The sequence below is a fragment of the Rhinatrema bivittatum genome, chromosome 7 (assembly GCF_901001135.1).
Source record: "Rhinatrema bivittatum chromosome 7, aRhiBiv1.1, whole genome shotgun sequence".
NCBI classification, from domain to species: Eukaryota; Metazoa; Chordata; class Amphibia; order Gymnophiona; family Rhinatrematidae; genus Rhinatrema; species Rhinatrema bivittatum.
In genome coordinates, this window is record NC_042621.1 from 227,697,904 (window position 1) to 227,719,092 (window position 21,189).

General features: G+C 47.8%; 1 protein-coding gene across 1 annotated transcript in view; it reads right to left on the reverse strand.

The window, feature by feature from the left end:
• The window catches only part of BTAF1 (B-TFIID TATA-box binding protein associated factor 1), a 565,336-nt gene that overhangs the window by 406,923 nt on the left and 137,224 nt on the right, over positions 1-21,189 (reverse strand). Inside the window, exons 10-11 of the mRNA XM_029609940.1 lie at positions 12,786-12,881; positions 12,519-12,695 (exon numbers count right to left, since the gene is read on the reverse strand). Coding sequence (XP_029465800.1) covers positions 12,519-12,695; positions 12,786-12,881 — 273 coding nt within the window. The remainder of the gene's footprint in view (positions 1-12,518; positions 12,696-12,785; positions 12,882-21,189) is intronic.

The window sequence follows — 21,189 nt, forward strand, 5'->3', positions numbered from 1 at the left end:
CTGATCGCTCTGTTGCGAAGTTTGTGGGCAAATCGCAGGCACGCTAGCCTGACTGCCCGTGCCTCTAGTCGGTTGATGTTCCACCCCGACTCTTCTCTGTTCCACTGCCCTTGGGTGGTGAGTTCTTCCCAGTGTGCTCCCCATCCGTTCAGGCTGGCATCTGTAGTGAGCAGGGTCCAGGTTGGGGAGGACATTCTTGACCCCCGGCTCATGTGGCCGGGCTGCAACCACCACCGTAGCTGATTCCGCCCTGTGGCTGGTAAAGGTAGGTGTACGGTGTAGTCCTGTGATCGTGGGCTCCACCGAGATAAGAGGGCGCGTTGTAATGGTCTCATATGAGCCCGCGCCCATGGTATCATTTCCAGAGTGGATGCCATGAGGACCTGTAGGTAATCCCGAGCTGTGGGCCAGCTGGCGCTCAGCAGGGCCTGCAGATTATTCCAGAGTTTCGACTTCCTTTTGGAGGTCAGGCTGACCTCAGCGACTGGGACGGCTGTAGGGAACTCTTGTTTATGTTGACTACCCATCCTAGGCTTTCCAGAAGCGCTATAACTCTGTTGGTTGCCCGGTGGCTCTCCTCCGGTGACTTTGCCCTGATCAGCCAATCGTCTAGGTAGGGATGGACAAGAATTCCTTCCTTCCTGAGTGCTGCCGCCACTACTACTATGACCTTGGTAAAGATCCGTGGTGCGGTAGCTAACCCGAAGGGTAAAGCTCGGAACTGGAAGTGCTGATTCAGGACTTTGAAGCGTAAATAGCGCTGGTGATCCCGATGGACTGGGATATGCAAATAGGTTTCTGACCGATCTAGGGAGGGGAGAAACTCCCCTGGCTGTACTGCATTCTTGACAGACCGTAGAGTTTCCATGCGAAAGCTGGGGACCCGTAGGTGTCGGTTGACTGACTTGAGGTCCAGGACGGGCCTGAAAGTGCCCTCCTTCTTGGGTACTATGAAATAAATGGAATAATGCCCAGAATTTATCTCCCCTGCAGGCACTGGGATTATGGCTTTTAGTGCCAGGAGCCTCTGTAAGGTAACTTCTAGTGCCGCCTTCTTGAGAGGCGAACAAGGAGATTCCACAAACTTGTCTGGCGGGAGCCGAAGAAAATCCAGGTAATATCCTTCTCGGATGATGGCGAGGACCCACTTGTCCGAAGTAATCTCGACCCACCTGCGGTAGAAGAGGGTTAGCCTGCCCCCTGTGGCTGCTAACCCCGGATGGGTCGGCTGATTGTCATTGTGGATTGCGGCCGGGACCAGAACCCGAGCCCGTTCTCCTCTCTTTGTGCTTAGTCCGAAAGGACTGTTTCCTGGCCTGAGAACGAGGTGCTTGGTAGTGAGTCCTGTAAGGGTTGAAGCACTGAGAGTTTCTACCTCTGGATGGTCTGGAAAAAGATCGCTGGCTCCTCCTCGACCTGTCTTCTGGTAGACGGGGTAATGGAGAGGCACCCCATTTATTAGCCAATTGCTCGAGATCGCTGCCGAACAGTAGGGATCCCTTAAATGGCATTCTTGTGAGGCGTGTCTTGGAGGAAGAGTCGGCCGCCCAATTACGTAGCCAGAGCTGTCTCCTGGCTGCCACTGAGGATGACACTCCCTTGGCTGCCGTACGGACGAGGTCGGAGGCTACGTCAGTGAGGAATGCAAGAGCTGATTCCATGTCTTCTCCCGGGGTGTTGTTTCTAGCTTGTGATAAAACAGGAACGCGTCACCACCGTGCTGCAGGTCGCGATTCGTAGAGACATGGCTGCTACCTCAAAGGCTTGTTTCAGAATGGTGTCCATGCGTCGGTCATGTGTATCCTTGAGGGCCGCTCCCCCCTCAACCGGAATGGTGGTGCGCTTCACAATTGCGTTAATATGGCGTCTACCTTGGGGCACGCCAGCAGCTCCTTGGACGCCGGGTCCAGAGGGTACATGCCTGACAGGGCCAGACCCCCTTTGAATGAGGCCTCCGGCGCATTCCATTCCAGATCGATTAGCTGCTGTGCTGCTTGTAGGAGGGGGAAATGGTGAGCCGTTTGGCGCAGGCCCTCTAACAGGGGGTTTATTTTAAGGTCCCCTGGGGTGTCCTGGCCCGGAATGGCCAGTTCTGATAAGCATTGTGAGACCAGGCCTGGAAGATCCTCTTTCCAAAAGAAGCATCTCATGGTCCGATATGGTTCTATCTCTGAGGGAAGTTCTCCCTCCTTGGGGGGCTCCTCATCTTCCTCGGAGCAGTCCAAAGCCCCATAGTTGGGGCTTCCGGGTGGCGAGCGGCCGTGCCTAGGTCTCGAGGGTCCAGGGGCCGGATCATCCGGAACAGAAAGACCCAGTCGCGGGGCAGACTGCATCTGAACAAAGGCGTGGATCCCCTTGAATAATTCCACCCAGGAGCGTGAAGCCAGATCTGGCCTTAGGGGCACCAGGTCTCTTGGGTTCCCTGGCTGCTCCCCGCGGCCTGCTAAGTCTGGAGTGTTCCCTGAGGAACCGCTGGGCTGGGACCAGTCCTGTCCTGGAACTCCCATGGCCTCCTCACATTGGGCACATAGTGAGTCTGCTTCCTCGCTCTGTGTGGCTCTGAGGTTGCATGCTGAGCAGAGGCTTAGAGCTCTTATGCCTGATTCTGGAGGTGCCGGCTCTGCGGGCATATGGGCTCTCTTATGCTCCATACGCTTTGCAATACGTATCGCCTACTAACATGCGCTTGTCTTATGAGTGTGCACTTATCAACCTGCGCTTAGCTGCATGCGCCTATGAACGGGCGTCTTATGGACGTGCGCCTACCAACAGAGTCTTATGAACGTGCGCCTATGGATGTGCGCCTCCCAACGGCGTCTTATAAACGTGCGCCTACCAACGGCGGCTTATAAACGTGCGCCTATGAACGGGCGTGCGCCTATGAATGTGCGCCTACCAACGGCGTCTTATGGACGTGCGTCTATGCATGTGCGCCTATGACTATGCGCCTATGAACGTGCGCCTAACCTAGCGGCGTGCGCTTAGCCAGCCTGCGCCTATCCGCATGCGCTTAGCAACGGGCGCCTATCTCAGCGTGCGTACAGCAACTTGCGTCTAAGTGGCGAAGGCGAGTAGGCAGGTAAGATGGCGACCTCCTTGGCGGGCTGCCACGTAGGCAGGCCCCGCAAATCCACATTTCCTCGGAGACCACAGTAAAGATGTACGCCTTACCTTGTCTTCGGCGCTTCCCGGCTGCAACCCGGGCGGTCTCCGGCTGCGGGGGGAGAGGGTAAGTATCTTCACCGCCATGCTCAAGGAAGTGCACCCGCTGCCTCTAGGCCGCGCCCGAACTCGTCTCGCTCGGGGGCCAAGTCCACGCCGGGACCAAGGCTGCCTCTATGCCGCGCCCAAGCCATTCTCACTCGGGGGCTAGGTCCCTGCCACGAGTCGGCCACCGGACCGAGGCTCCTACCTCCGAGGGACCACGGAAGTCAGCTCGGGAAACTCAACTGGGGGAGGGACAGACTGGTCACACCGCAGGAGTGTGGGGCTCGTCTTCAGTAGGTTTCTTCTAGAAATTTAGTTGTTTTAGAATTTGGAAACACGCTCAGCGAGCATGAGGTAGCTCCAAACTGCTTTGGAGACGGAAATTACTGAATTGCTACACATCCTGTGGGGGTATATGTACCCATGCTGACCGTCAGATCCGTCTCCAACTGCTAGCATGAGCACACTATACCCACTTGTTTTGAGTCCATCTGCTACACGCTAGGAAATATGGTATTTCCTTTGTCGTGCACCACAAGGAAAATCTTTTCCATTTGGAACGATATGCTTTCCTAGTAGAAGGCTTTCGTGAAGCTACGAGGACCTGGGACACATTGTCAAAAAAGTTAAAGGGATTGTAGTATCAATCTTTCAACATCCATGCTGTCAGAGACAGGGAGTGGAGGTTCGGATGATGCAACAGCCCGTTCTGCGTTATCAGAGTTGGATCTGTGCCCAGGCGAATTGGTTGCTGGACTGAGAGGTCACGTAGGATGGGGAACAAAACCTGCCGCGGTCAATAAGGGGCTATGAGAATCATTGTGCCCCGGTATTGTCGCAACTTCATGAGAGTCTTGCTGATGACTGGAAGTGGAAGGTAGGCATATAGAAGACCAGTTGTCCACGAGTGGGAAAAGGCATCCCTTGGAGGTGTCTTATGGCTGTGGTGCAGAGAATAAAGGTTGTCTACTTTGTGGTTGTAAATCGATGAAAGAGGTCTATGTGTGGGCGGCCCCACTGGTGGAAGATTCAGTTCGCTACAGTGGGATTTAGGGACCATTCGTGGGGATGAAAAGTCTGGCTGAGATTGTCCACCATTACATTGTCCACACCTGCCAGGTAGGTTGCTCTCAGTAGCATGGAATGGGAGAGCGCCAAGAAAAATAGTGGAAAGTGTTCTAAGCATTAAAATCACAGAACATATAGAAAGACATGGTTTAATGGAACAAAGTCACCATGGCTTTACCCAAGGCAAGTCTTGCCTCACAAATCCACTTCACGTTTTTGAAGGAGTTAATAAACATGTGGATAAGGATGAACGGTAGATGTAGTGTACTTGGATTTTCACAAGGCGTTTGACAAAGTTCCTCATGAGAGACTTCTAGGAAAAGTAAGAAGTCATGGGATAGGTGGCGATGTTCTTTCATGGATTACAAACTGGCTAAAAGACAGGGAACAGTAGGATTAAATGGACAATTTTCTCAGTGGAAGGGAGTGGGCAGTGGAGTGCATCAGGGATCTGTATTGGGACCCATGCTTTTATTTATTTATTTATTTAAAAGCTTTTCTATACAGTCGCTAAGTTATGTACCATCGCAACGGTTTACAAATAGGCACAAAATAAGGTTATCGTACATTTTAACAGGTGCCAATTAAGTACGGTTACAAACTCATTAATAAAATCAATGTTTGAGTAGTGATGGTCAAGTCCAGGCGATTTATTGAGTTACTCTTTATTTTGGTTTTCTTCATAGCTGTATTACCATGCATTTTTAATAACATCGTGGTGTTCGTTTTCAACTGCGCTTCTCTGACTTGCTTTCTCTCTTCCTCTCTATCCTCCCGTTTCTTTAGGAAAGGCTTGTTTAAAGAGCCATGTCTAAGGATTTTTTTTAAAAGATTTGATATTACTCTGTAAACTGATTTCAGTGGGCACTGTGTTCCATAGATTGGGCCCTGACAGTGATAAGGCCCTTTTTCTTACTTGGGTTAGGTTTTGCTGATTTTACTGAGGGAACTGTTAGTAGTGCTTTGTTAGCTGAGCGAAGGTTTCTTTGTGGGACATGGACTCGTAGGGCTGTGTTTAGCCAGTCTGCTTCTTTATCATATATTAGTTTGCATAAGGCCTTGTATTTTATCCTGTATTCGATTGGCAACCAATGTAAGTCTGCTAAAGTTTCAGTTATATGGTCCGTCCTTTTTTTTCCCGTCAGTATTCTGGCTGCAGTATTTTGAAGTATTTGGAGTGGTCTTATTGATGTGCTGGGGAGTCCTAGTAAGAGTGCATTGCAGTAATCAGTGCTGGAAAAAACAAGTGTGAGAACTGTTCTGAAGTGGGCAGGTGTGAGTAATGGTTTCAATCTTTTTAGGATCATAAGTTTTGCGTATCCTTCCCTTATTTTTAAGGATATGTGTTGCTTTAGATTGATTTCTGAATCCATTATTACTCCCAGATTTCTTACTTTTTTCGGCTAGTTCTATTTTCTGGTTATTTCTTAGAGTTATTGGGTTTTTAATAATTTCAGTATGTTTTCTTTCAAGGTGTAGGAATTCAGTTTTGTCAATGTTAATAACCAGTTCCATTTGGGTTAGTAGTAGTTTTATTATGTCTAGGTACATGTTTGCTAGCCCTAGTGTTTTTTCAATTGTGTCGTCTATTGGTAGAATTAACTGAATGTCGCCTGCGTAGATGTAATGTATTATCCCTAGGCCTGCCAACAGATGGCATAGGGGGAGCATATATATATTAAAGAGGGTGGCAGACAAAGCTGAACCCTGAGGTACTCCGGATTCAAGTTTAAATTTTTCTGATAGAGTGTTTTTTATCTGGACTTGGAAGAACCTATTGCTGAGGTATGATCTGAACCAGTTTATCGTTTTGTCACATAATCCAATTTCTTCAAGTCTTTCTAGTAGTGTTTGGTGGTTTACTGTATCAAAGGCTGCGGATAAGTCTAGCATTATAAGGATGTAGTGTTTGCTGTTATCAAAACCTCTTAGGATGTTGTCAGTTAGTGAGAGAAGTAATGTCTCAGTGCTGTAGTGTTTACGGAATCCGTGTTGTGAAGGGTACAGTATGTTATTGTCTAGGTGATCGGCTAGCTGTTTCTGTACTGTTTTCTCTATTAATTTGGCTATTAATGAGAGATTTGAGACTGGGCGATAGTTATTGAGAATTAGAGGGTCACAGTTTTTCTTTTTGATTATTGGTTTTATGATTGCCCCTTTCAGTATATCTGGTATTATTCCTTCAGTTAGGGATAGATTTATGATATTAGTTAATGTTGGGGCTACTACCTTGGTAGTCTTTTTTATCTCTGTTGTGGGTATAGTATCAATTATGTGGGGGGCGGGGTTTGTATTTTTTATCATTGACTCTACTTCTAGTTCTGATATTTCTATAAATGCTGACCGTAGGTTAACATCTCTTTTTTGCATTATGATTGCTTGTTTGGTGTTTTTTGGGAGTTTAAGTTTAATATTTTGTCACTAAAAAATTGGGCTATTTCATTACATTTTGTTCCAGGCATGCTTTGAGGTGATTCTTACTTGTCGGTTGTGAGATTTGTTACTATAGAGAATAGGGCTCTTGGGTTATTGGCAAACTTTTCTATTTTGTTACTATAGTATTCTTTTTTAGCATTAAGGATTAGTTTGTAGTAAGCTAGGTGTTTCCTGAATTTAGTTAGATTTTCAATTGTTTTGTGTTTTCTCCAGGTTTTTTCTAGTTTTGAGTATTCTTTTTGCATCCTTTAGTTTTACATTATGCCAGTGGTTATTTTGTTTTGTTTCTTTGATATGTATTGTTTTAATGGGGTTTATCTTTTCAATATATTTATAAATGATCTGGAAAGAAATATGACGAGTGAGGTAATCAAATTTGCAGATGATACAAAATTGTTCAGAGTAGTTAAATCACAAGCAGATTGTGATAAATTGTAGGAAGACCTTGTGAGACTGGAAAATTGAGCATCAAAATGGCAGATGAAATTTAATGTGGATAAGTACAAGGTGAATGCATATAGGCAAAAATAACCCAAGCTATAGTTACACAATGTTAGGTTCCATATTAGGTGCTACCACCCAAGAAAGATCTAGGCGTCATAGTGGATAACACATTGAAATAGTCTGTTCAGAGTGCTGTGACAGTCAAAAAAGCAAACAACGTTGGGAATTATTAGAAAGGGAATGGTGAATAAAACTGAAAATGTCATAATGCCTCTTTATCGCTCCATGGTGAGACCGCACCTTGAATACTGTGTACAATTCTGGTCGCCACATCTCAAAAAAGATATAATTGCGATGGAGAAGGTTCAGAGAAGGGTGACCAAAATGATAAGGGGAATGGAACAGCTCCCCTATGAGGAAAGACTAAAAAGGTTAGGACTTTTCAGCTTGGAGAAGAGACGGCTGAGGGGGAATATGATAGAGGTGTTTAAAATCATGAGAGGTATAGAACAGATAGATGTGAATCGGTTATTTACTCTTTCAGATAATGGAAAGACTAGGGGGCACTCCATGAAGTTAGCATGTGGCACATTTAAAACTAATTGGAGAAAGTTCTTTTTCACTCAACGTACAACTAATCTCTGGAATTTGTTGCCAGAGGATGTGGTAAGTGCAGTTAGTGTAGCTGTGTTTAAAAAAGGATTGAAAAGTCCATTACCTGCTATTAAGTTGAATTAGAAAATAGCCACTGCTATTACTAGCAATAGTAACATGAAATAGACTTAGTTTTTGGATACTTGCCAGGTTCTTATGGCCTGGATTGGCCACTGTTGGAAACAGGATGCTGGGCTTGATGGACTCTTGGTCTGAACCAGTATGGCATGTTCTTATGTTGAGCCTAGGCCCAGATCTGCACTGCTTCCTGGCATAGCAGGTAAAAGCCTGTGCCTCCTAGCTTGTTTAGGTATCACATCGCTACCTGGTTGTCTGTTTGAATTAGGATTACCTTGTTGAATAGGCAATCCTTAAAGTGAATAGTGTATATTGTATCGCCCTGAGCTCTAGAAAAAGTTATCTGGTGCTTTGATTTCGCTGAGGTCCAGGTTCCCTGGGTATGCAGGTTGTTGACATGGGCTCCCCAACCAAGGTTGGAGGCATCTGTAGTCAGTGTAATCTGAGGTTCTGGAGATTGAAAGGGTAGTCCTATCTGAAGGCTGGACTCCTGTATCCACCAAGCTAGTTAGAGACGAAGCTGGCTGGTGATGTGGACAATGTGGGACATATGTTGATATGATTGGGACCACTGGGACTTTAGCCATGAGAGTAACGCAGTGGACTTTAGACGAGCCCTTGGGGTAACGTGGACCATGGACACCATGTGACCTAGTAAGGTTAGTAGATGACCAGCGGTTGTAGCTTGGCGAGTCTGTACTGCTTTGGCCAAGGTTGATAGTGTGCGTGCTCGGTCCCCTGGGTTTGGTGTTTAAATCCGCTCCGATCAAGGAGAGGGTACGTGATGGAGTCACATTTGACTTGGGATAGTTTATGAGAAACCCCAAGCATTGTAGTTGTACAGTGAGATGTAGGAATTGAAGTACACCTCCTTGGATAAACCTCTGAGCAGCCAATTGTCTAGATATGGATAGACGTGGATGCTGCGTTGTCGCAGGGAAGCTGCTACTACTGCCAGGCATTTGGTAAACATGCGGGGTGCTGACACTAAGCCGAACGGCAGCACTTGGTATTGGAAATGCCGGTGACTGACTAAGAATCTGAGGTATTTGCGATATGGAGGGATTATGGCTATATGGGCATATGCCTCCTGAAGATCTAGAGAGCAAAGCCAATCTCCCTTTTGTAGAAGAGGGAGCATGGAGCCCAAGGTTACCATCCTGAACGTTTCCTTGCGAAGATGTTTGTTTAGGGCACGAAGATCCAATATAGGACGAATGCCGCCTGACTTTTTTGGGATTAGAAAATAATCGGGAGTAGAACCCTTTTCCACGCTACAGTCGGGGAACCGGTTCTATGGCATTGGACTGCAGGAGGAATGAGAGTTCCTGCTCGAGAAGTGGAAATGGTTGGCTAGACTCTCGCTGGACGAGGTGGTAGTGTGAGGAAATTCAGATGGTTTCCGTGGGCAACCACAGAAAGGATCCATTGGTCCGTTGAAATTGTGTGCCATATGTTTGCAAAATGGCACAAACAGCCTCCTACAGGAAATATTGCTGGAGGCGGGGGTTGACTGTTGCTCACTAGAAGGGCATCAAAAACCCGATGCAGGACCAGTCTGCGGGGCTGGTTGGGCTTTCGGCGGCCTGTGCTGACGAGGCTGACCCTTTTGATAGGGTCTGGTTGGTCGAGTCTGGGACGGAGGAAGGTAATAACTATGATTTTTATAGGTGGGCCTCCTGGGATCCCCTTCTGAACTGTCTTTTGGAAGTGGACGGAAAGTCAGAGGGAACAGTGGATAGTTGACACAATGTCTCATGATGGTCTTTGAGTTGCCAAACTGTTTCTTGGATTTTTTTCTCCAAACAAGTTGTCACCTGTGCAGGGAAGGTCTGCCAACCTGTTTTGGATCTCTGGATGCAAGTCTGAAGATTTCAACCATGCCCATTGTCTGGCACTTATGCCTGCTGCTGACACTCTGGAGGCAGTCTCAAATATATCGTAGGCCACTCTGACCCCGTATTTCCCAGCATCAAGGCCCTTCTGGAAGATGGAATTCAGTCCTCCTTGAAACTCCTCTGGCAGGAATTCAGAGAAATCTTGCACCTGTTTCTAAAGGATTCTGGAGTATTGTGTCATGTATAGCTGGTAGGCTGCTATATGTGCCATCAACATAGACCCCTGGAAAACCCTGCGTTCAAAGATTTCTGCTCCTTGCCAGGAGGGGCAGAAGAATGAGAGCGGTATCTCTTTGCTTTCTTCTGAGCAGATTCAACCACTACAGAGTGGTGAGGGAGCTGGGTTTTCTGGAATCCTGGAGCTGATTGAACCAGGTAGGTAGCATCAGTTTTCCTGTTCACCGGTGGAACTGTACCTGGGTGTTCCCAGGTGCAATGCAACAGGTCAAGCAGAACTTCGTGGACTGGAATTGACATCACTTCCTTGGGAGCATCCACAAATTGCAGAACTTCCAGCATCCTGTGTCTGGCATCCTCTTCAGTTTACAGCTTAAAAGGAATGGTTTCAGACATGTCCTTTATAAAGCTTGCAAACGAGAGATCTTTTGGACGGGAGTGTCATCTTTCCTCTGGAGGTTAAGGCTCCGATGGGATGTCTTCAGAATCCTGGGAGTCCGAGGAATCGTCAGTGGAGGGATTGTATGGCTGATCTCCTCCATCCTGTGGTTCTTCCGGAGGGAAAAGTCCTAATCCAGCTGGATCAGGAGGTGACACTGATGAATCGGTGGAGACAGCACAGAGGCAATCAATGTTTTCGATGGGTGTCGGGGTGGTAATATACCCGATGGCCCTGGAATCGGGTCTGGCATCTATGGATCATGGTCTTCATCGTCCGATAAAGGAATCGGGGTCGATGCCAGTGGAGGAACCGATGGTCTCTAAGGTATCGTCAGTTTGTAAGGCACAGGCACAGATGGAAGTGCACCAATAAGGGTGTCTAGCCTTTCAAGTAGTGGAGCAAGCATAGTAGGCACCGGGTCAGGCCTTGCTAAAGGAGCTGATGCCGGTGGCGACTGAAATCCTCGAAGCGCTTGGACTGCCTCTTGGACCATCCCGGTCCAATTCCTCTCGGAAGGCTTGTATTGGTAACAGCTTCCGGGGTTGGAGGCTCCATAGGCATTGCCGGAGAGTCCACAGGAATATGTGGAGTCTCGGCTCCCACCACCGTGACAGGTGGGGGGAACTCCTCAGTGTCCCGGGTCCAGAGGAGAATGGGGGCTCCTCTCCCCGGGACTTTTTGGTCGGTGGTTCCTTCGATGGTTTGTTGGTGCCCATTCCAGAAGATGGATCTAGTCGATGCCGATGCTTCTCTGTGCTCGGCCCGGTCCTTCTCCGGCACAGAGGACAATGATGTGGAGGCTTTCGAACGAGACGATGCCTGTGACTGCCGTTCACCGGTATCCTGATGCTGAGACATCGACAGAGATGGAGTCAATGACGGCTTTCAGCTCGGTGCACTTTTGGCTGGCGGGGGGGGGGGGGGGGGGGGGGGCGAGCACTTAGTTTTGAAAAGGTGTTCCATTTTCTCTAAGCAGGCTCGGCGGCCTTTCGGTGTCATTTTGGCAAAACTGGTACACAGTTGGACGTTGTGGGAAGGCCCCAAACAAGACGCAGATGTCATGAGGGTCCGTAATGGACATAGTCATTGGACACTCTGGGTACTTCCAAAAAGCGGTTGCCATTTTTTGAAAAATAAATGCGGCGCGTGGTTGGTAGAAGTCGGGTACCAATAGGTGCTCCATCGGGAAATGACCGCGAAGAACGAGGTAAAAAACTTACCGGCGTTAACCATGGTCGACGGGGGACCCCGGGATGGGGAAAAAAAAAAGTTTGAAATTTTTTTGAAGAAAAGTTCCTTGAGGAAAAAGTTGTGAGAAATTCTCAGAGCTCCTGATAACTGCAAGGCAACTGCTGCGCAGAAAAAAAAGATTGAAAGGGGACCCCTGCTGGATGTAGGGTTAGTGGCATGCTGGGCATGCTCAGCGTGCCACTCAAAGTTCTAGAAACTTTGACAAAAGTGTTCTGTGATTGGGCTCCATCCTGACATCACCCATATGTGAGGACTACCATCCTGCTTGTCCTGGGAGAAAGAATAAGATAAGAAATTTATTTATTTAAATATTTTTATATACCACGGCACGTTCGGAACATCACCTCGGTTTACAAGCAACATAATGCAGCAACAGGCTTTACAAGAAACACAAAAAACAACAGGAACTGATTAACAATGGAAATATGTACAGAAAAGATATGGTGATAATAGCAATGCTTTACCAGATAATTTTGTGAGTGGAGATATTAGCAGAGTCATAAGGGGTTTTCGAAGGGGAAAAATGTAATGGTATTTTATATGAGGCAAAGTTAAAAAAAAGAATACTTAAAAAACTCACAAAAACATGAAAAATATGACAGCAGCCAGTCAGATTGCAAAAAAAACAAACCAAAACAACTTTCACTTTGGCAAAAGAGAAAAAGATCAAGCAACATATATGGTGGCAGCTGCATGGCAACACCAGCTCATGCTCAAAGACTTTTAGGTCTTTCTGAGATCAGAAAGCATGTTCCGTGTTGGTGCCATAGATCAGTCACTTGTATGGCTGTATTTGTCCTGCCTGTCCATGGAGAAAAATACATATTGTACATACTCAATAAGAAAAAAAAATATTTGTTTACCTGACGAATTGCTAGAGCATACTTTATTCCCAGAAGACCACCGTGTCTTACTTCCCATTGTTCCTGAGTCAGTAATTTTAGGAGGATCTCCACAGTTTTGTGTACTCCATTCTCATTCATGTATTTCAAAACTACTCCCAGAGTTTGAGCACATGTCTCCCGTACTGGTGCCACAACCTAAGATAGAAAATATAGTTAGACTATGGTGACTCTCTCTCTCAGCAGAATTTTTGTATGTGAAGGAAATTTAAACAGATCAATTCTTACTTCATCTGAAACAAAATCTCCAAATCTGTCTAATGCAAAGACACAGAGAAGTCTAATAGCAAGATCTTCTAGCCATTCCTGATGCTGCTGCTCCATCTGTAAAAACAGAAGAAAACCCACATTATCCATAAGTCAAGCTTGAATTTTATCTTCCCTGCAAGATAATCTTCACAATTATGCTGTCTCATACTCCTTTCAGAGCCCATTTGCTAACCAATTAGTGATAGTTTTAAAAACACCAGAATGCTACTTAAAATTACTAATGCAATCAAAACTTGTTCCTTCTTCTGCTCCTGTTTCCTAGGCAGGCTGTGGAAGCAATGTTCACAGCCCATGGAGAGGGAGAGATTGAGTTCCAGTCATCATGCAAGAGTGACACTAAGTGGCCAGAATTAGGACCCACAATTTCAGGATTCTGGAGAGAACTCTGGTAAATGGCACCCAGGCAAGGACAGTTGCTGCAATTACTGGACCATGAATTGAAAGCAGGATCAAAGGCAAGAGAAAAAAAACTGATAGCTGCAAATGAAGGCTCATGGTGCCACAGCCAAAGGGAGGCAAGTTCTGATAAAACTAGAAACCCAAAGAACAGAAAGAAATTGCTAAGGCAAACACCCCCAAAAATCCTGTTTCTCCATTTTGAAAAATGTTTAAACCAGAGCATGATTAAAAGTTACCTAGCCTACAGAGGTGGGGACTGCCATGTTTTCAGATTTGGCCAGTACATATGTACTATCTTAAGAACTGTCACTTATCCTTACTGTTTAGCCAACAAATTCATGCACTATAATATGGAGAAAAGGCATGCCCACAAATAAGAAAATTATTCCTTACCTGCTAATTTTCATTCCTGTAGTACCAAGGATCAGTCCAGACGGTGGGTTATGTCCCCCGTCCAGCAGATGGAGTCAGACAAGGCTTCGAAGAGTGCCGCCATATAAGCCAGTGCATCCTCTGCAGGAGCTCAGTACAGAGTATATCAAAGCCAGAATAAAAAACTTAAGAATGGATCAAGTGTCCCTAACCATAAAAGATCATAAACAAAGAATCAGGACAACTCGTGTCATAACTGTAACTTGCAGAAGAACTGTGAAAACGGGCTCATAGAACGAGATTAACAACATCTTTCAGAAAGAGCAAAGTAGTCAGAGCAGGAAAGAGTCTATAAACCCAGAGAACCAACGAGGTGGGCGTCTGGACTGATCCTTGGTACTACAGGAACGAAAATTAGCAGGTAAGGAATAATTTTCTTTTCCCTGTACGTACCAGAATCAGTCCAGACGGTGGGATGTACCAAAGCTTCCCTACACCGGGTGGGCCCCTGAAAGCCCTGCTAGGTTGACCTGGTCGCCAAAGTGTCCGAAGGCGGACGACGCCAGGTGTAGGCGATAATGTCTCATGAAGGTGTGCAGCAATTTCCAAGTCGCCGCTCGACAAATCTCCTGAGAGGAAACTGACTGAACCTCTGCCCAAGAGGTTTCTTATGAGCGAAGAGAATGGGCCATGACGCCAGCGGAGCGGTTCGCCCCGCTCCTATGTAGGCTGACGTAATGGCGTCCTTTAGCCATCTCACAATCGTCATCTTTGAGGCCTGGGACCCTTTTTTCGGCCCCGACCAGAGGACAAACAAATGGTCCGAGACTCTGAAGTTGTTGGTAGCCTCCAAGTAGCGAAGTAGTGTGCGTTTGACATCTAGGAGACAGAGAGACCTCGGGTCGTCTGATGTGAAGGACGGAAGCTCTACCGTCTGATTCAGGTGGAAGGCAGAAACTACCTTGGTTAAGAAGGAGGGAACCGTTCGTAGATAGACACTGGAGTCCATGAAGCTGAGGTAGGATTCCCTACATGATAGCGCTTGAAGTTCCGAGATGCGACGAGCAGAGCAGATGGCCACCAGAAAAAACTTGAGAGTGAGATCCTTGATGGTGGCATTGCGCCGAGGCTCAAAGGGAGGACCTGCCAGCGTCCGAAGAACCAAGTTAAGGCTCCAAGAAGGGCACGGATCCCTCACCGGAGGCCGCAAATTCTTCACTCCCTTGAGGAATCGGGCGATATCCGGCTGTACCAAGAGCGAAGGATGATCTGTGTACTGGATGAGCGAATCTAGAGCGGCCACTTGAACTCACAGAGAATTGTAGGCGAGACCTTTGTCCAGTCCATCTTGGAGGAACTCCAGGATCTGAGGGACCGAGGCCCTCATGGGATGAGTACCATGTGCGGTGCACCATACCTCGAAAACCTTCCAGGCCCTCACATAAGCCACTGAAGTGGACGTCTTTCGGGCCTTTAGTAGGGTCGAGACTACTGTCTCAGGGTATCGTCTGCGTCTGAGGCAGCGCCGTTCAAAAGTCAGGCCGCAAGACAAAAGCGTTCTGCCTGATCGAAAAATACTGGTCCCTGATGGAGCAGCCGATGAAGATGTCCCAACCGAAGTGGACCGTAGACTGCTAGCTGTAGCAGATCCGCAAACCAGGGACAACGTGGCCATTCGGGAGCCACCAGAAGAACGGGCCCCTGGTGGCGCTCTATTCTCCAGATGACCTTGCCCACCAGAGGCCAGGGAGGAAAGAAAGTAGAAGGTGTTGTGGCCAAGGAAGTACTAGAGCGTCTACCCCTTCCTCACCGCGCTCCCGCCTGCGGCTGAAGAATCGGGACGCCTTGGTGTTGAGAGACGTCACCATCAGATCCAGGTGAGGTGACCCCCCCCCCCCCCAAACGATGAATGAGAAGTTGCATTGCTTCGTCGGAAAGAGACCACTCTCCTAGGTCTAACTGCTGACGACTCAGGTAGTCTGCCTGAATGTTGTCTACGCCCGCAATGTGTGAAGCTGCCAGTCGCGCTAGGTGATTCTCCGCCCACGCCATCAGGCGCGCCGTCTCGAGCGATATGTGTCGGCTCCCGAGAGGGCATCTGTTCTCGGTGCCTCCCCGGTGGGGAGGGCACCTCAGGGCCGCTAAATAACTTTTCGTTCCACGCCTCCGCCCGGTCTGAGCAGCATGGGCCAGCCCCTTCGCTGCGTTCGGTGGGAACAGTGGCCATTTTGAATCACCCGGATCGCGATTCGCAGCCATCAGAAGAGGAGGAGCAGGATTCTCGGGGTGGTTCTCCCCCAATTCTGACGCCGGTGGAGGCTCTCAGTGCCCAGGTCCCCCTAGATGATCCTGTTATCTCTTGCACACTCACATCCCACATACAGGCTCTTTTTCCAACTTTTACACACGTACCCAGGCTCCCTCTCCCATATGCATATACCCCTGCATACTGGCTCCCTCTCTTTCACACCCCTTACACATAGGTACACTTTCTCTCTCATACACATACCATTTCACACAGGCTCTTACACATACACACACCCTAACACAGGCTCCCTCTCTCACGAACAAGCACCCTCACATAACAAATGTTGCTTACCTATAACAGGTGTTCTCACAGGACAGCAGGATGTTAGCCCTCACATATGGGTGACATCACAGGATGGGAGCCCAATCACGAACATTTTTGTCAAAGTTTCCAGAACTTTGACTGCCCCTACTGGGCATGCCCAGCATGGCACTAATCCTGCAGCCAGCAGGGGTCCCCCTTAAGTCTTGTTAAAAAGCACAAGGCAGTGCTGAAAAGAAAATAAGAAAATGTTATGAACCCAACACCACGGGGCAGTGGGCGGGTTTTGTGAGGACTAACATCCTGCTGTCCTGTGAGAAAACCTGTTACAGGTAAGCAACATTTGCTTTCTCACAGGACAAGCAGGATGGTAGTCCTCACATATGGGTGAGTACCGAGCTGAGGATGTTCGAACATGCACAAAATGTACCCAAAGACGTGCCACAGGCACAACAACTGGGGTGTAATTTGGAAGAGGGCATCCTGAACCCCACCGGGTAGGCGGAATGGTGTTGGTACGTCACATTGTAAATAGGTTGCGCAAGACAGACTGGCCGAAGATGAAATCTTGTCTTCCGGCTTTGTCCAAGAGAACTCCAGGTGGCAGCCCTGCAAATGTCAGGAAGTGGCACCGATCGGAGGTGTGCTACTGAAGTCGCCATGGCCCTCACAGAGTTTGCATTAATACGGTCTTGAAGTGGAATGCCTGCTTGCTGATAGCAAAAAGCATATGCAGTCCGCTAACCAGGAAGAGAGAGTCTGCTTACCCACAGGCTGCCCCAATTTGGTGGAATGGAAAGACAAACAATTGAGTGTTTTTCCTGTGGGCAGCTGTACGATCTAGGTAGAACGCTAGAGCCCGTTTACAGTCAAGGGTATGCAGAGCCTGCTCTCCTCGATTGGAATGGGGCCTGGGGAAAAAGGTAGGTAGTATGATGGATTGATTGAGATGAAACTCCGAAACTACCTTAGGTAAGAATTTAGGGTGAATGCGGAGTGTACTGCCCAGTCCTGCAGAATTTTAGTGTAAGGTGGATAGGTAACTAGAGCCTGTAATTCACTAACTCTGTGAGCCGAAGTGATTGCCAGTAGGAAAGGCACTTTCCATGTGAGACAGCGAAGAACACAGGAGTGAAGAGGCTCGAATGGTGGCTTCATGAGCCGATCCAAAACCAGATTGAGGTTCCAAGAAGGGGCTGGAGGACGCAGAGGAGGCTTGAGGTGAAGCAAGCCCTTCAGAAATCGTGTTACAAGGGCTTGTACTGATATGGGAACATCCCCGACATCTTTATGGAAGGCGGCTACCGCACTGACATGCATTCTGATGGAAGAAGTTTTAAGACCTGATGCTGACAAGTGCCAGAGATAGTCTAGAAACTTCGGGATTGGACAGGTAAAGGGATCAAGGGACTGAGAAGAGCACCATGACGTAAACCTATTCCATTTTTAAGAGTAAGATTTTCTCGTGGAAGGCTTCCGTGAAGCAATCAGGACACAGGAAACTGGTTCAGAAAGGTTAAGTGGCTGAAGGATTAACCTTTCAACATCCATGCCGTCAGGGACAAGGCTTGAAGATTGGGGTGGCGTAGGCACCCATCGTTTTGAGTGATTAGAAGCGGGTCCTTTCCCAAGGGAATGTGCCTGCGAATGGAGAGATCCTGAAGTACTGGATACCACACTTGGCGCGGCCAGTGGGGTGCTATCAGAATCATGGTTCCCTTATCCTCATGTAACGTCACGAGAGTCTTTGAGAGACGAGGAAGTGGAGGGAATGCATAGAGCAAACTGGTTGCCCACGAGAGGGAGAATGAGTCTCTAAGGCTGAGAGGGTTCACTGCAAATGAGAGAGCAGAAGTTCTCTCCTTTGCGGTTTTCAAGAGATGCAAAGAGGTCTATGTGAGGATAACACCATTGTTGGAAGATCGAGTTCGCTACCGAGGGGTTGAGAGACCACTCGTGTGGTTCAAAAGGTGAGACTCAGCTTGTCTGCCAACACATTGTCCACTCCCAGCAAGTAGGTGGCCCTGAGGTACATCGAGTGGGAGAGGGCTTCTGCCCATATCTGTGCAACTTCTTGACACAGAAGGTAGGAGCCCGTCCCTCCCTGCTTGTTGATGTACCACATGGCCACCTGGTTGCCCGTCTGGATCAGGATGACTTGATTGGAGAGGCAATCCTGAAAGACCCTGAGAGCATATCTGATTGCTCGAAGCTCCAGGAAACGTATTTGGTGTTTGGCTTCCTCTGGAGACCAAGATCCTTGTGTCTGCAGATCTGCCACGTGGGCTCTCCATCCAAGGTTGGAAGCATCGGTGGTGAGAGTTACTTGAGGGTCTGGAGTGTGAAAGGGCAAGCCTTGGAGGAGATTGATCTGATTTGTTGACCAGGCAAGAGACTGACGGAGTGAGTCGGTTATGTGGACAATGGTCGACAGAGGCTGAATGCTTTGAGTCCATTGTGATCTTAGAGTTCTCTGCATGACTCATGGCCAAGCGAGCCATTGGTGTGACCTGGACTGAGGACACCATGTGTCCCAGGAGGATGAGAAAGTGGCGTACAGTCGTGGAGTGCTGAGACTGCAGCTGGTGTGCGAGAGACACGAGAGTGAGAGCTTGCTGTTGAGGGAGAAAGGCCTTTGCCTGCAAGCTGTCCAAGTCTGCCCCAATGAACGATAAGGTTTGAGATGGGACTAAGTAGGATTTGTCGTAGTTGACAAGAAATCCTACTGAAATTAAGAGTGTGCAGGTTGAGGTGCAGGGACGACAGGGAAGCCTGCTGAGTGGGGGCCCTGATTAATCAATCGTCTAAATAGGGGTAGATGTGAACACCTTGGATTCTGAGGAAGGCTGCAACCACTACGAGACATTTTGTGAAGACTCGTGGTGCAGACGTGAGGCCGAAGGGAAGCACTCTGTACTGGTAGTTCTTGGGGCTTACTAGGAACCTCAGGTATTTGCGATGAGATGGAGTTATCGCAATATGAGTGTATGTGGCCTGGAGGTCTAGAGAGCAGAGCCAGTCTCCTTGCAGAAGAGGAAGAAGCAAGCCCAAGGTTACCATCAAATTTCTCTCGCTGGAGGTTCTTGAGGGCACGTAGGTCCAGAATTGGACATAAGAACATAAGAAATTGCCAAGCAGGGTCGACCAAGGGTCCATCAAGCCCAGCATCCTGTTTCCAACAGAGGCCAAACCAGGCCACAAGAACCTGGCAATTACCCAAACACCTAGGAGATCCCATGCTACTGATGCAATTAATAGCAGTGGTTATTCCCTAAGTAAACTTGATTAATAGCAGTTAATGGACTTCTCTTCCAAGAACTTATCCAAATCTTTTTTGAACCCAGCTACACTAACTGCACTAACCACATCCTCTGGCAACAAATTCCAGAGCTTTATTGTGCGTTGAGTGAAAAAGAATTTTCTCCGATTAGTCTTAAATGTGCCACATGCTAACTTCATGGAATGCCCCCTAGTCCTTCTATTATTCGAAAGTGTAAATAACCGAGTCACATCTACTTGTTCAAGACCTCTCATGATCTTAAAGACCTCTATTATATTCCCCCCTCAGCCGTCTCTTCTCCAAACTGAAAAGCCCTAACCTCTTCAGCCTTTCCTCATAGGGGAGCTGTTCCATCCCCTTTATCATTTTGGTTGCCCTTCTCTGTACCTTCTCCATTGCAACTATATCTTTTTTGAGATACGGCGACCAGAATTGTACACAGTATTCAAGGTGTGGTCTCACCATGGAGCGATATAGAGGCATTATGACATTTTCCGTTTTATTAACCATTCCCTTCCTAATAATTCCTAACATTCTATTTGCTTTATTGACTGCTGCAGCACACTGAGCCGACGACTGACGCCTCCCGATTGTTTGGGGATTAGAAAGTACCGGTAACAGAACCCTAGGCCATGCTGAGAGCAGGGTACTGGTTCTATTGCCGTGGACTGGAGAAGGAGAGAGATCTCCTGTTCCAGAAGGATGGCATGATCGGAAGTTCTCCACGTCGGTAGAGGTGGGGAGTCCGGTGGAATGGAGAGGAAGTTCAGATGATATCCCTGAGTGATGATCGCCAGGACCCACTGGTCTGAGGTGATTGAGTGCCACCTGTTGTTGAAATGGCACAATCGACCTCCCACAGGTATGTGAGGCAATGGAAGCTGGCTGCTGCTCTCTATGCAGAAGTCAAAAACCAGAAGCAGTACACCTGGTTGAGGAGCTGCTTGCGGTTTTTGTTTATGTATCTGACGAGACTGGGCTTTCTGAAAAGGTCTTGTAGAAAGAGTTCTAGCTGGTGGCGGATAGGATTTCTTCGGGCGGAAGAATGACTTTTTAAGAGTCCTTGCGGAAGGACTGTTTTGAGGAGTACTCCGAAGGCATCAGAGAGCTATCTTAGGGTCTCATGATGGTCCCTGAGTTCCGCCACTGTCCGTTGAATCTGTTCGCCAAACAAATTATCTCCTACACAGGGCAGGTGGGATAACCTGTCTTGTACCTCAGGGCGAAGGTCGGAAAACTTGAGCCAGGCCCATCTTCTTGCCGAAATAGCCGTAGCAGATACCCTAGTAGCAGGTCAAAGATATCATAAGATGATCTGATCTCATGCTTGCCTGCCTCAAAACCCTTGTTTACTAGGGTTTGGAGCTGATCTTGAAATTGTTGAGGCAGGGAGTCTGTCAAGTCTTGTATCTGCTTAAATATGACCCTATTATATTGGGTCATATAGAGCTGATAAGCAGCAATTTGGGAGATGAGGATTGATCCCTGGAAGACACGGCGACAAATGGCATCTAGAAACTTCTGTTGCTTGCCAGTGGGAAAAGAAGTATGAGGCTTTGATCTCTTTGCTCTTTTCTGTGCAGATTCTACTACTACAGATTGGTGATTCAATTGAAGTTTCTGAAAACCCGGAGCTGACTGCACCAAATAGGTAGTGTCACCTTTCCTGTGGACTGGAGCAATGGAGCCAGGATATTCCCAGTTCTTCTTGAGGAGATCCAGAAGAACCTGGTGAATAGGAA